This window comes from Stegodyphus dumicola, chromosome 5 (assembly GCF_044657685.1).
Source record: "Stegodyphus dumicola isolate Sdum_Otavi_A_Nest chromosome 5, ASM4465768v1".
In the NCBI taxonomy this organism is placed as follows: Eukaryota; Metazoa; Arthropoda; class Arachnida; order Araneae; family Eresidae; genus Stegodyphus; species Stegodyphus dumicola.
In genome coordinates this window covers 20729994-20746582 of record NC_140772.1, presented here as the reverse complement: position 1 = coordinate 20746582, position 16589 = coordinate 20729994, and the positions used below count along the sequence as shown (strand labels likewise).

General features: G+C 29.2%; 1 protein-coding gene across 2 annotated transcripts in view; it reads left to right on the top strand.

Annotated features, from left to right (window-relative positions):
- Elys (AT hook containing transcription factor 1 homolog) overlaps positions 1–16589 on the top strand; it is a 195608-nt gene that overhangs the window by 161284 nt on the left and 17735 nt on the right. For both annotated transcript variants that reach the window (XM_035351721.2, XM_035351713.2), the window contains exons 32-35: positions 302–805; positions 2753–2784; positions 4656–4746; positions 9618–9710. In XM_035351721.2, coding sequence (XP_035207612.1) covers positions 302–805; positions 2753–2784; positions 4656–4746; positions 9618–9710 — 720 coding nt within the window. The remainder of the gene's footprint in view (positions 1–301; positions 806–2752; positions 2785–4655; positions 4747–9617; positions 9711–16589) is intronic.

The window sequence follows — 16589 nt, the reverse complement described above, 5'->3', positions numbered from 1 at the left end:
GCACATAATCTAGAAACATAAAACAGCACATAATTTGGAAACATATGGTAAGTTACTTATTTTATTATAATATATTTTTTATACAAGTAATGTTTTAGCATTAGACTCTACAATATTGTGTAATAGATTTCCCCACTTAATAGTCATACCTAGACTTTGGCAATGAAAAATTGGTAAAAAAAGTGCAACTATTATGCAAGGAATTGCAGTACCTTCTCAATTTCTTCTCAATCTTTTCTTCTCTAGAATACATATATTTTTTTTTAAATCATCTTTTTTTTTTTTTTTTTTTTTTGGGTAGACTCTTCATTGAAGGAAAGAGCTGCCGATCCAATTAAATTGGTTTTCAATCCTGATGAAGAGTGTATGCAGATGGATAGTCCCGAAAGTGATACCTTTTTTTCACCGAGTTCAGATTTTGATTTTGACACCCCGAGTTCTTCAAAGAAGCCCCAACCCAGAACTCATTGCTCTTCTGTAGCAAAGAGCATTGCAGTGTTTGAAAGAAATGAGATACGTCAGGAAATTTTACATTTCCTAAAAGAGGAAGAATCAGTTCTTCCAAAAGGTGAATTCATTCCATTTGAGAAGAAAACAGTGACTTCACAGCCCAAAAAATTTGTTTTCAGAAAAAGTGTTTTCCCTCAAAGTATTGAGACAGAGTTGCAAGAAGAACCTCAAGAAAGAAAAAAAGTTTCTTCTACCAAAGAAAGTGACAAAGATGTATCTGAGTCTAGAACATCATTTTGGCTTACCAGTGCAACATCACAGACTTATGAAGAATTCTCCAGTACACTCAGAAATCGTAAGTTGTATCTGTATACATCTTATTAATGTATCAGCAACAGTATATAATTGCCTTAAAGTTTTGAGTAACATGTGATAATATTTTTCTATTTTAATTATATGTACAGTAAATATATCATTTTGTACAGAAAATGATGCACATTTGATAACTAAAAAAGAAATAAACAAATAAATGACAAAGAGGAAAATAATATAAATTGAAAATTTTTTTCTAATTTGTTATTCTATTAGGGGTATTCAAATGAAAAGATATGAAACAACACTATCATATATTAAAGTCCTTATTCACAAATAATCATCAAAGGCCTGTGCACAACTATACCACTGTTTCACGAGCTGAAGGATTCTGACTTCCCAGAATTCCTGTAGCTGTGACAGGAGTCAGTCCACCACTGTGCCCTTCAGTTCGTCGTCCAAGTTGAAGCTCTTCCTTTTGAGATGCCACTTCTCATGAGGGCGTTCACCTTGTTGATGAGTTCGGCTGTGATTACCGTATTTATTTGGCCTAGTCTTGGGTCATCACTCAAAAACCCAGGCCTTCACGAAAACTGGCGCTCCACTTTCTCACTGACTTGTCAGATGCACAGTCTCCCCCGTATATTGCCACCTGCCGACGTTAAATATCGGTCAGTTTAACCCCTTCCACACTCAGAAATCTTATATCACTTTACTGCTCCTCAATCATTGAATTTTGCACTGTGAACATCATGATTTCATCATGCACACTGCCATATCAATTGCACGAAATACTCAACTACCTGCTTCTCTCCTGTGTCATGTGCAGGTGCCTGTGCATGCGCATGGACACGCCGGACACTACATTCATGTCCTTAGATGTATCACTATGATATGCTTAAGCGGCATATTCATATTTCAATTGGTTTGGTTGTTGCGGCGTTTTGTACCTTTTCATTTGAACACCTCTTATACATAAGTACACATGGCAATGAAATACTTGTTGTAATAGAGCAAGTTTTCATATATTCTAGTCATGTTCATCTGCCTCATAAAAATGCAGTTACTTTTTATTTATGCTATTCACTGTCAGCAAACATTTTTTACCATAAAACCCACCTGATTTCGAGAAATGATAGTAAGCTTGATGGACAAGTTTGAGCCTTATGCCAAGTGCTGGCAAACTTCTTATCAATGCAGTGATCTATGGCCAAATATTGTAGTAGTTTGAATGATCAATTTTTTGTGGAAAGCATTTTACCAATAAAAGAGAATTGTATTGTATTAGTAAATGGTAACTATTTTTCAGTGAAACTACAGCAGAAGCATTATGAAAACATATATAAAAATTGCCTTTCTACAGAGGCTGTTCACACACTGAGCAGTAAAAACTACGGTTGGCAAAATTTTTAGAATTTAGGAGAGGTGCTAGGCTGCAGAATTTAGAGGCAACAAAATATTTAGACTTTAGGTAAGTAACCTGGCTATAGAATTTAGGACATTCAGAGAATTCATCAGGAAACAAAATGTCTAGCTCTGTAACACACAAATACTCAAATGACAGAAGTGTTATCCTAGCCAACATCAATACAGTGTCAGTCAATGTGTTGCTATTGGCTGCTGTGCTATTCCATAGCCAGCAGGTGTTTGAAAGTGATATGCAAGGATTTCAGTCAGTTGGACGAAAAATTGCATTTACACTACACCTGCTTCCTTTTATTGAGTATTATAATCTCCATTTCTATATTTTGTAATTGGATTTTATTTTATTTTTAGGTTGTGGGTATTAGATCATTTGAGATATTGAACTTTCTGCTGTGTTACCTGTAATCATTTGAAAGTGATACTCAGCCTTACATTACTTTGTATAATTTTATACTGTATTTCTACTGTTTACTACTATTCACTTTTTGATTATGAGTTTTAAAATTAGATACATGTAGTTATTATATTTTCATTCATGTAAATATATGCATGAATTTTTTTTCAGGTATTCCTGATTCAGGGAAAGATGGTGAACAGGTAAATATTATAAATATAATTATAATATGTATAATATAAAATATTATTCATTCATGTTAAAATGATATTGTATATGTTTACCAGTTTTAATGAATAGTAGAAATCAATCTCTGGCTATATTAATTGGAATTAAAAAAGTTACATTAGGATTTTGTAATTTATCAAAGTTGCTGGTCATATCTTGAGATTATTATTATATTGTTGTTAGAGAATATAATCTGTTAATCTTTCTGTTACGTATTTTACTTTTAAAATATTTATATTGCTTGTTAAACCTGAAATTCTGCAGTTTGGGGCAAAAGAATAATAACCTACAAAGTTAATTTAATTCTTTTGTTTCCACTCGCTTGTTTTCCTTTTTGATTTAAGTAAAATCAAGCTTCTTTGTAATTTGCTTGCATTATTTTATTATAAAAAATTTATTTTTATAATAAAATAATGAATATATTAGTTAGCCTACTGTTCTTGTTACTTTATCAGTTATCGCTTAGCTGTAAGAAGTAATTTTATTTTTGAAAAGAACTGAATAAGTGATGTGATGATTTATTTTTTCTCCATGCAAAAAATTCTCTCTCCATGCGAAGAAGTCTTAAATTGTCTTTTGGTGCTTTTGGTTGTATTTTATAAGTCTTTGGTGAAAGCAATAAAAAATAATTTTATCTTTTACATTTATTGAACAAATTTTGTTTTATGGAAATTAAGTATGTTAAAGAGTAAAATGTACTCACTTGTGTTAAGTAAATACGGTATTTACTTGCATGTATATTTCTCTCCTAAATCTATTCCTCTTTTGAGTATATATATGATTTAGAAACTTCTGACTTACGGCAGCAATTTACAAACTATCGTGTATTAGTAAAATAGAACAATATTCATTGTTAATAACTAATAATTCATTGTTAATGCTTCTTTGAGATATAAAATGCTGTGGCATTTTAGTACGTCTGTTTATATGCATTTTATAATCTTCTGGCTTCTTCCTTTAAAATTTTCCTTTCAGAAGTGGTATGGATGGTGTAATTTTGCCCTCTTGCTTTTTCGTAGATAAATCAAAACTGAAGTTGAGGGATACGCAGGTAAATACTATAATACGCATTTGCCATATGGGGTTGGGAGTAAGAATGTTCAGTTTATAAACTTATCTTAATTATATTTTACTTTAAAAAAAGAAGTTCCATATTTTTATAATTAATTAATTTATTTATTTTGTGTTTCTATGTTCAAAAAAAGAAGTTCCATATTTTTATAATTAATTAATTAATTAATTTTGTGTTTCTATGTTCAAAAAGCCCACAGAAGTGCTTGTAAGATAAAAATTGTTTGGAAATCAGTTTTGAAAGGACATGCATCAAAATACACATGCATGCTGTGGCAGCTTTCTGATATTTCTGGAAACATTGGTGGAATGCCTTTTTTTCAATATCTGTCATAGACTTACTTCAGTCTGGATGTCTTGTGTTGCCTGACAATGTTAATCCCACCTGTGTATCTCGATGAGAAAAAATAACAGTATTAAAAAGAGAAATCTGACTAAGGTTTGTAGTGGCATGATAGGGATCTGTTTCAAACACCTTTTTCCCAAAATGTAACATCATGTAGAAATGGTCAAAAAAGGCTTTTAAATCTATTTGCCTTACTGCATTAACTACAATGTACAGGAACATGTCAATTTATACACTTCTTCTGTAAAACATATGCAAATGTCCTCTAACTGCCAGGTTCAAATCTAGCAAGTTTCATGCCTGTGTCGTGGCCTTTTTCACAAACTTTTTGAACAGAAGGATATTACAATGTTTATTATAATTGGTTCTTTGCTCACTTTGTAAAGTTGTTCACAATTTAACCTTAACAACTAAGAGTTTTTTTTAAAGGCATTTGTAAGCAGTCCTACAGACAATGAGTCTAAAGAAAAGTCGAAGGAAATTTCAAAAGGAACAACTAAAGGAACTGAAGAAAGTGGTTGTAAGTAATGCTTTATTTATTTATTTTTAAATTCACTGTTAAGACTGAAGCACAAAGTCTTAAATGTTAAGATTTGACCCAAAATCTGTCATTTAAAAGCTATATTATATTTCATTACAGAATTCCAATCACAAACTTCATCGCAAACTTCTAAAAGAATTTGTGATATTCTGAACATTTTGCATTGCTTAGTGTTAATCTAGTTAGCATAAATGTTCTTTTCACTCAGCTTTAACAGTAATTCAAAATTGTAGATCATTGATGAGAAATTAAAATTTATCAAGAAATATTAAATCATATATATAATACAATACCATAAGATAGTCGGATACTAAAGTTTTTTAAATTCTTTTTTAAATACATGTTATAAATTGATCATACTTTCAGATATAATTGGTTCTTTTCTCATTAATAACTTAATACATTATTAAACTGTAAATTTGTATTTACTTGTAACAAAAAACATTTACCAAACCATAAGTTGAAGTTTCAACAGTGACATAGTTTTGCTATGTATATCTACGTAAGGAGGAAGTATAAAACCCTGTTTTCATAAGTGCCGTCGATAAGTAATGGCAACAAATATGGAAGTGGTCTTCAAAGAAAGAATACATTTCTAAAAAGTATTTGTATTCTGAATTTCAGAAATTGACATGTTAAATTCAGGTATAAAATACAGTTTTATGTCCATGAATTAGCAAAATTTTCCCTGACAAATATTTCTCAGTCCTAGTTCTGCATACACATTTACTGTTTAGGTGCCTGACTATCTCAAACTGCTATTGCAAATGTGATATGACACTAACACAATTTTCTTTTAGCAGGTAAAATGTTAATAACATGCTGCATAAATTAAGTCTGACTGCTTTTTTAATATTTTGTTTCAGTACTATTTTTTTTACTATTAATTAAATAATAGGTCAAATTTGTATTTTTAAATAAGTACATAATTTATTTTTAATATTTTTCCACCTAGAAATCTTATTCCAACTTCAGTTAACCCTCTGAGCCTCATGACTGGCTTTATCCAGTCATGAGATTTTTTGTCACTTGGTATACATTAGCTTATAATTTAAAATATTTTGCTTTCTTACGTTATTTAATAATGTAAATATTATCTTAATCAGTGTAAGTTTAAGAAAATAGAGATTAAAATAATATACATATTTAGCTAATAATTTTTGTTTAAATGCAAGTCTTTATGACAGATCCAAAAATCCGTGCTACTCCAAGGGTCAAAAAGCCATTTTAAAATTCTTTTTTCTTGGAAATGCAGTAGAAACTGAACATGCTCTAATCATTTTTTTTATGTAATGCAAATGAGACCAAAAAATTACAGTTTAAAAATTTATTTACTTAGTTATTTATATAAGCCAAATTTGAGCAATCTGTAACCTGTATGTTGATGGTCTGGAGGTTAAATTAGTAGCACTAGTAGAGTTTTGGGATTGTGAGTTTGGATACTAAGCTCATTTCCCCCCTTTGGTTTGCAGCCTCTTCTGTTTTGTGTTCCAACTGATGTAGCCACTATCTGATAATTTATATTTTTGTTTATTTATTATAATTTTCCATATAAAATTAATATTATTAATTGTTAAAGTTGTGCAGTATGCTGCAAAGTTAAATATTCAAGAGATAATTAAATCAAAAAAGATTATAATATGAATAAATATGAAGTAAATAGGAGTTAAAAACTTAATCCTAGTTTGTGTTTATTGCAGCAGCAAGTGGTTTAATAATGCAAAATAAATTAATAGGTTTAAAACCTATCGCCATGATTCAGTTTGGGAGAAACCATATGCAGTAATAATAGTGAACCTAGAAGCACAGTAGTAAGTTGTGTGGAAAGGGGCAAAAAATGCTAAAACCAAAAATGGAAAAGAAAGAAAGTAATTTACATCTTTCACTGTATCGTAAATCAGGGAGTTAGTTCAATGAAAGAAGTAAATAAAATAAATAAAACAGCCTGTTTCTGAACTGATAGTGACACAATTAAAAACTAGAGTTAAGTGCTTTAAATAATATCAGAAAATTAATCATAGTAATTTGTGTGTGCAACCCCTATAGGAAAAATTGCAAATTTTTAAAGTAACAGCTACTTTTAAACTGTTTATATGATTTACATTTTTTTCATTAAACAATTTGCTTTAATTGTAATCATTTATAATTTATAAATATATTTAAGACTACTAGAAATGCAAAGAAAGTTTATTTTATAAAGTTTCTAAGTGAGCACAGAAATTCATAGTGAATAATAAATATACTAGTCTAAAAACTGTAAACATGTTTTCCCATTACTTTCACGGTTCATAACCTGGGTAAAATAGAAATCAAATTCAAATATATCAAGAATATCCTCTGAATCTATACAGGGATATCTGGCAGCAGTAAATTCAAATGATTTCCAAACTTACATAAACACAGACCAAACCACAGTGGCCTGCTCTACGATCATCCATCTGCAAATGTATTGTGGATGATTTTTTCTCAACTATGCAATGCATAGACTGCACTAGTGGAAAAGAGGCTTAAGTCTTTGCTGTTGGAAGAAGAGTCCTGTCTGTCTCTTTCACTACCTGTGAAAAAAAGTAATTTAGGCACCAAGAAGAATGCAGAAGCAAGATCAAGATTCTGAAGAAGCTGCTGGTAATAAACTGATTATGATTTTAAAGTTCTGAGAGAGAAATATTTGCACTGAGCTGTCTTTCTGACCTAGCCAAGAGTGGGTTTCTTTGTGTAAGTGTAATGGAATTCTGTCAAAAGTCAATGAGTTGCAGATATTGTCATAATTTTCTGGAAGACTTGAAACATCTGAATTTTGTCTGAATGTAAACAAGCATTTTATTAATACATAAATATTGGGAGGGGAATCACTGTTCTGACAATCAGACTGAGGAAATTAACTAATAAAATTGTTATAAAATATAAGACAGTTCTTAAGAAATATATCAGTTCTTAAGAAACTGATTGACAGATTACATTGGACTTCAGTTGGTTACCATTTTTATAGATTTATTGCAGAAGACCGTGTCTTAATTGAGGACCTAATAAAAAGTGATTCTGACACTGATGTGCATTAATACAACTTAGATTGATTCTTGTTGCTATAATCTTTAACGATGGATGTGTATGTTCGGAAGAATATACTTTTAATTAAATAACATTATAAATATATATATAGGTATATTTACTAAAGAAATATTGATTATATTATCTCCTAATATTAATTTTAGTAGAAGTATCTAAAAAGATCTTCATGTATCTAAAAAGATTTCTATCAATTTATATCTTCATGTACATTCTCTTTTCTTATTATATATATGTTCATTTTCAATTTTTTATTATTTGATTTGTTTTTGCAAAGATTGCATTATATTTCTTATATTCCTTAATTTTCTAATGTTTATTTCAATTACTTTGAGTTATATTTCATAATTCCAATTTCCAATGTTTAATTTTTTACAAATAGATTTGAATTAAAATGCATGAACACGAGGGTGTCGGGAGGACAATTACTCAAGTTATTTATCAATTTTACTGCATAAATTGCTTTTCACTCAAAATTGTATTAGCAAAAATGCTTAATCAGAATGAGTTCTTTGGTGCTCTGCATTGGTTCTGGATCCCTTTACTTCACGGAATATTTGGCCTAACTTAATTTGCCAGTTTGGCATCACCAAATGATTACTTGGCAATCAAATGATTACTTGAGTAAAGAACGAAACACCTTCATATTTATTAATTATTGTTCATTGAACGGGAGTTGGTTAGTTCCCCTTGAAAAGTCAACTAATTTCCGATCAATGGCAATGATTACTTGCTTTTAATTTAATTTCTTTTTACAATTGAAATTTTGTTATTCATGATTTAATTCAAGTCCCTATAAAACATTTTTAATAATTTACATTCAAGTTACTTTAAAACAATTTTCGGAATTAAACTTACTACCTATGGGTTCACTCTTTTTAGATACTTCTACTAAAATTAATATTAGGAGATAGTATGATCAATATTTCTTTAGTAAATAAATTATTATTATCTTACTTTGCATCTATTGTGCAAGTATTAGAATAACTTGATTTCGAACTAGGTAAATTTAAAATCATACAACATTATATATATATATAATTTATTGGTAATAACTTTTATAGATTCATTAAAATTTTTTGAATAACCAGGCATGATGTTAATTTGATTTGAGAAAATAACATCTTCTGCAGATGAAAAAAGCAGTTTAAAATAGTGAAAGGAGAGCAAAGAAATATGCTGAAATTCGTCTTAATGCAAATGGAGTGAAACAAATTACAAAATCATATGCAAAGCAAAGACTAAATTCACTGAGCAATGACTCAATACACATCACTCTGCAGCAAAATATATCTCAACTTGCAACTAAATTAAAATTCCAGTGCATCTCTGTTATTCTAAGACAGAAACAGCTGTACTAAAACATTTAAAAAAAATACCTAAATTTCAAAAATATTTTTTCTGGAAACACCCAAAATGTTACCAAATTATTTTCAGATTTGCCTGAGAACTATAACTGCTGTAAAATAATAAATTAAGCAAATGCATGCTAATCCAGTATGTACCCATTAATTAAAAATTATGCATGTCACATAATAAAAACAAATATACTTCAGCGAAGTATGAAAAATCACTATGTATCAAAGTAAAAACAAATATATGTAAATATTTGCACAAATTACAACACTGTAAAACAAGGTACAGAAAAATGCATATAAATATTTTCACAAATTACAACAGTATTCTGTTTTAGGTCCTTATTATATAATTTATGTGGAAGATACAAATGCCTTTGTGAAATACTTTTTGTATTCATTTAATTAATTGAATTTAAAATATTATAGCTGATAAAACATGCACTGATGTTAAAAAGAATGTGAAAGAGCCATCGTCTGTTAGTACTCCAAGATTACCCAAAAAGAAAGGAAAAGCAAAAGGTATTTTTTTTTCAATTTCTTAAATCAGCTTGTTTATCAAATTATGTAAAATAAACTGTCTAAGCGTTATTTTTAATGATTATATCTGCTTGTTTAAATTAAAAAAAAAAAAAAAATTCCGTCGGATTAGAGCAGAAATCCCCGCATTTTTTTCATATTCAACCCCTTCAGAAATTTCTCAGTATTTTATTGACTATTTCTACTTTAATTTTATGTAATTATGTTATGATTTCTCCTCCCAAAAGAGCTGGTGTAATTTTTAGATTGTTTATTCAACAATATTTCTTATTTTAGATTGCAGTTATCTAATATATTTTTATATAATAAAACATTTTGATTGCAATAATAAATAAGGCTAAAACTTTGTTACATAGAAATGATGAATTAATAAATCATATGTTTCAAAATTTTGAAAGGAATAAAATCTTATTAGAAATATCTAATTATATTTAAAATTTTATTCCATTTGCATGGGGGGGGGAACACTGAAAAATGAAAACCTTATATATGATTGAGTAATTTTTCTGTTTTGAGCGTTATAATTTTTTTGTTAAACTCTTCAATTCTCAAATTTTAGGGTCACCTTTTTGGGTGGAAGATCTGTCATAAGCAGTTGTACCTTTATAACAAAGTAACATTAACAGTTACTATATTATTTAATATTATATACAGAAATGAATATGACACACATAACGGAATGATAATAAGGCATAATAATGAAATAATACTATTTAGCCAAAAATGGCAGAACTTTTGTGGCTCTCTTCCCAGCAAGATAGCAGTTACGCAGCGTGTTTTTTTAAGTAAGGGCCGTTTTGTTATATACATTAATAAGTCTCGTGTGGGAGGCAACGAATGCTTGCGTCGGGTTCTGACATTTCTTGGAAACAACTGTGATTAGTTGCAGCTGTATAGGGTAACCTGTAGGGACTGTTCTGTGTCTTTAAAATGTTTAATATTATTGAATCACCCGCTCCGTGTGAGATTCGGTGAAAACGACCATGACCTCTTTGTTATGAGAGCAGGTGGCAAGTTTCTATGAAGAGGGTATTCAAAATCTAGTTCTAAGGTATGATAAATGTCTAAACAAATTTGGCAACTATGTCGAAAAATAGAGAAACATATGCAGAATCTGAAAATAAATTTGGTTTTTGAAAAATTTCTTTCATTTGGTTTTTATTTTCAAACAACCCTTACTTAAAAAGTGCCCTTCGTATTTATGCTTAAGCATGCTGCAATGAGCTTAAACTTTTCCCCCCCATGCTGCCCTATCACCTTTACTATACAATCATCCCCAGTTAAATATTTGTATTTCATTTTGTTTTACATCGATATATGGTACACCAAGTCCTAGAAAAAGGAGAGGCAGTTCCATATCTGCTGTACTATTATGTTTTTCATGTATTGAAAACATGGCTTAATATGTATTATATTTTTATACAGCATTGTTCTAACAGGTATTCTGACACAAAATTCTAAAATAGTATACTGATTTTTTTCCATACTTCGATCTTACACATCAAATTGGTTCCCAGACAAAAGCCCACTGGACGAAAGTGCATGCAACAAAAGCCCGCAGAAAAAACCCCACTGTGATAATTGCCCACGCGACAAATACCCACATCGATGAAAGCGCACATTGATAAAAGTCCACACAGATAAAAGCTTACGCAGATAAAAGCCCACGTTGATAAAAGCACATAATCAAAAGGACATATGGTTTTTTTCACTATAAAGTGTAATTATAATAAATAGAGTATTCAGATCTTAATTTTAATGTTGCCAAAATATGTCTGTTTGTATATTTTATCACTACTTTATTCTTTCTTTTTTTTATTATGTAGCAAACAAACTTTCTGATTTCTGATTAAGTATAATATTTCAATGATAAAGCTAAAAATGCATTTTATTATTATATACTTATTTAACTTTGTTATGTGTATGTGAAAATGAAAAATATCATTGTGAAATATCATTGTCACATCCTATTTTTAACGTAATATGGTTCAGATTTAGTATAATTAATGTTTCATTATTAAAAAATTATGGGGAATGGCATTTCCCTCAAACAACAGAAAAGAAAATATTTTACAGCTATGACAGAGTATTTTAAACCTCTCTTCGTTCTTCAATTAAAATACCTTCAAGTAGTAACTTCTTGGACTTAGGTATGCTGACTAAATGTTAACATTCCTTTTACTTAATTGTTACGATTTAAAATCAAATTAGCAGCCTACATCAAGAAATGTATGAAAGAAATCAGTAATCTCTGCTGTCAAAAATTTCTTTCGTTTTGAAGACAGATTTTTATTTTTATCTATCTAATTTTCATTTCATTTCTCAGTGTGACTTTGCAGAGAGAAGCTATAAGTATGTGTCTAAGTTTACGTATATATGCAACGCCCAGCATCATCTTTGAATTACTATGCTAAAAAAGATAGTTTCCCAGAAAATGAACTGGCACAACGATTTTTCTCAGCCTTCTGGGGATAGATTTGTTTACAGTACAACTAATTTTTTCCAGCTTAGACTTGGTGCATTACATTTTCAGCTTACACTATGACCATTCTGGTTTCGGTGGATGCTTACAACCAATAATGTTAACCACATTTATTCTCAGATCTCAAGAGTAACTGACGTTCGAATATTAGTTGAGAGTTTTAGCTTTTGTAGCCAGCACTAAATTACTTCTCCCTAAGATTTGTACTCGCTTTTAATAAAACCTGAGGTAAGTGATTTTTTATTCTTTCATATAGATTTATTCATTTAGAATGTATTTGCAATTACTTGCTAAGTATCATAAAGACATTTTACTGAAATAAAAGTTGTAAAAAGTAATACAAGAAAATAGACAAAATTCTCAGCAAATCCAAAACACAAAATATATTTTATCTAATTTGTTTTATCAGTGTTGATTTGAACTTCTCTGAAATGATTTTGATAATAGATATAAGTGAAAGTAATTAACATTAAAAATCTTTGAATCAGTGAAGTATTGGGAAACTTTAAATAAAGAAGCAAATAATTTCTTGAGATGTAAACATAATATATGATGGTTACAGCTGAAAGCATCGCGACAAATACATCGAGGACGAAAACGCCGCGGAGAAAACAACGCAAGGCGAAAACGTCATGCTACAAAACATCGTGGGAGAAAATATCGCAAAGAGAAAACATCGCAGTCCTAAAACATCGTGGTACAAAACATCGTCGTCGAAAATAAAGCGGTTCAAAAACATCGCAGTTTAAAAACATCATCGTCGAAAATATTGTGGTAAAAAATAATGTATCTACAAATCATCGCATAATGATAACATCGCAGACATGCTTTTTTCATGGAAAGAAGGATAATTTTTACTTTCATATTTTTTATTCACTAACAACTTTTTGCTGAGAAAATAAGAAGGAAACTTAAGCATAGAAAATTAATGCAACTTGTATGACTCACTAGAATTTTAAACCGACATAGTTAACTAACAAAGGTCATTAATAAATCCTTTTTATAAAGTTTTTACTGGTAATTTTTCATAAAAAGTATAATGTATAAGTTGCCTTAAATTAATTAATGCAATAATTTAACTTTTTCAGCAAAAATTTATTAGTCAATAAAAAGCTGTGAAAGTAAAAATTATCCTTCTTTACATCTTGCGCCCACAAATCCTTATGAGAACCATATTTCCATTTACAGTTATTAAAGCCTGAAAAAAGCATGTTTGCGATGTTATCGTCATGCGATGATTTGTAGATACTTTATTTTTTACCACTATATTTTCGACGACAATGTTTTTAAACTGCGAAGTTTTTGAACCGCTTTATTTTCGATGACGATGTTTTGTACCACGATGTTTTTAGGGCTGCGATATTTTCTCTTTACGATGTTTTCTCCCAAGATGTTTTGTAGCACGACGTTTTCGCCTTGCATTGTTTTCTCCGCGACGTTTTCGTCCGCGATGTATTTGTCGCGATGTTATCGGTGGACACCTATATGACAATCAATTATGATTTCCTACCTAACATAAATATTTTTTTTAATTACTAACTCTAGTACGAACCTGATATGTGTAAAAAGTACTCAAGGAACAATAAGTACGTTATTTTCTGAAGCAATAAAGAAATCACATTTTTAAAATTTGTAATTATTTTTATTGTATTTGTGAGAATAATAATAGGTTTTGACCTTTACATATAATTAAGACTTTTCGTAATTTAATGTTCTATGCAGTCTGAAATTACAGCAGCCATAACAGACTGTTTTCTCTTAATACACACTACCATTTCTTTAAAGCTTAGCCATAATAATACTTGCAGGTTTATTTTGATTTGCTTTTTTAAAAAAATTAATTCTTTTTCCATTTCAAAATTGAATTTCAATAAATTTATCTATCATTACCTTACGTGTTTATATTGCTGCTAATTTTAATAATTTAAAATATATAATAATAAAAAATACATAATTTCAACGCATATTGCTTTCACTATATTTGAAAAATTACTCAAATCACATACTAGCTTTTGAGAAATTTAAAAGATATAGTTAGCTAAGCAGTGTAGAAAATAGCTTCTTATATCAAACTTTTAAAGACTATATTAATGTACGTTATTTGAAAGGATGTATTAATGTATGTTACTTGAAAAGAATTTAATGTCTTGAGAAATAACTGTGTTTAATATACTGAGAAATTCTTATAAATTTGGGAATAGTTTAAGGTTCTAAAACGATTGCTATCAGAGAAAGGTTAAAATTATACAGTTGTCATAAAATTAAAATTAAAATTATACCCTTATCAAATATAACTTACGTTCTTTAAATGTTCTTACAGGACTTTACTGCAAGTTTAAAAATAGGATCTTATTTTCCCATTTGGTGTATCCATAGTGTGTAAATTATCATTGGGAAATTACCAGATGCGTTATTAATTATAAATTAAGACGAATGTAATAATAGCTTTAATTTACGATGGGGTATTTTAAAAAGCAATATTCTTAAAATTAAGAAACAAAATTTTTTATCAATGCAACTGAGAATTTTCTTTTAAATTTTTATCCTATATTTTTCTCATTTTATTTATTTACATTCAAGTATTTGTAAAAATTCATTTATCTATTACCTTATTTATTGTTATTTGCTTCAGACTATGTGCTGCTTAGGCTGCTTTTCCCGTCCAGTTCAAAGATTTTTTATGAACAGTTTCCTTAATCTTTTCCTCTAAAATCTTTCTCATTTATTATACTAAGTTACACCAGTTATATCAGTAAGATATGTTATTCATATCTAAATATTCTTTTTCATCTTACTTTATTTATTTACATTTATATAGTTCATGCAATTTTAGACAAACAGTTTTGCCTCTTTTATAGCATAAGTAAATACGTATTAACTGTTTATTAGAATTTCCAGTTCAAAAGCATCAGTAACGAATATCTTAAACTAATGATATGGCATTTAAATCTTTGGTTAAATGATTACTTGGATATGTTGGATATGTCTTGCGTTAGCGTGGTTTCTGGTGTACTTATTACTTAATTGCATTTTACTCCTCCTAATTTTATGTTAAATTCATTTAAAAGACAATGTTATGCTATCTGCAACCAAATATTAAAGTAAAAGAATCCATCTTCTGTAAAATTTATACTTCGAAGCTTGCAATATGATACATAACATTTTTCTTCAGAATTTAGTACTAAATTATATTTTTGCTCCATACATATTATTATAAAATAATTGCATGCATCTCCTTCACATATTTGTAATAAAACAAAACATTTCAATAACACACTCTAATTTGAACAAATTTATTAAAACATGTATGATTATTTCTCATATTTTTTTGAATCTAATGACGGGCAGGAACTGACATGCGGCCACCAATCCCTAACTGCCGCCCTTGCCTAGTATGTTTCTCATACTCATGTATACATTGAGGTATGTTCTCATTTAACTTTCAAGAAGAATAACCTAAAAGTTAATAGACTCATTAAAAATAGATTAAAAATTCTTTTTATCAAAATATATAGAAGGATTAATTCAGGAATAGAATTTTTGAAATCAATCTGTTGAAAATTGCAGCTGATTCTAAAATTCCTTATTATGACATTATTAGTTATATTTTATTCTAGTTCACTAATTCGATTGTTCACAAAATATTTGAATACATAATTGATATACAGTGTCTCATAAAAGTGACTGGAGACTTGTGATTTCCGAAAATTATGTCAAAACGTGTAAATGTAAGCATATAATTGACAATGAGAAATGAGGTTTTCTCTAAAGAATGCGTTTACCTAGCACTCTTCTTACTCTAAATAGTTTTCACAACATATCAAGCTTAAAAATGAACATTTTCTTTTTTGAACCGGAAAGTCATGCCACAAAAGCGATTGAGCATATTACTCCATTAAACACATTTTTTTCAATTCTTAACAGTACATTAAATACTTCTGTATTATAAATAATTTTCAAAAACATCATTTAATTTGAGTAAACCATCTATTAATGCATTTAAATCTTTTGACATTATATTCAGAAACAAATTTCCAGTTGAGCCACACTGATTTATATGAATATTTTTTACAGATTCCTGTTATAAAAGGAAGCACTGTACGTCTCATGATCTACTTTAACGCACCGTGCTTACGCAGATAAAAACATAAAAGTATTTTACACTCAACATACTGAGAATGTAATTAGACTTCAATGCAATGCTATCACTTTCGTTTCGACGCTAATTTCGAAACTTTTATAGATGTTGACAACGCAATGAGCACATCTCTGGATTTTAATTAATCTAGACTTTCTGTTTATTACGCTTTTCTTTTATATGTATATGTATACATAAAATATAATGTTTCATTATTAATTTTCTTTTTGCAGTGAAAGCT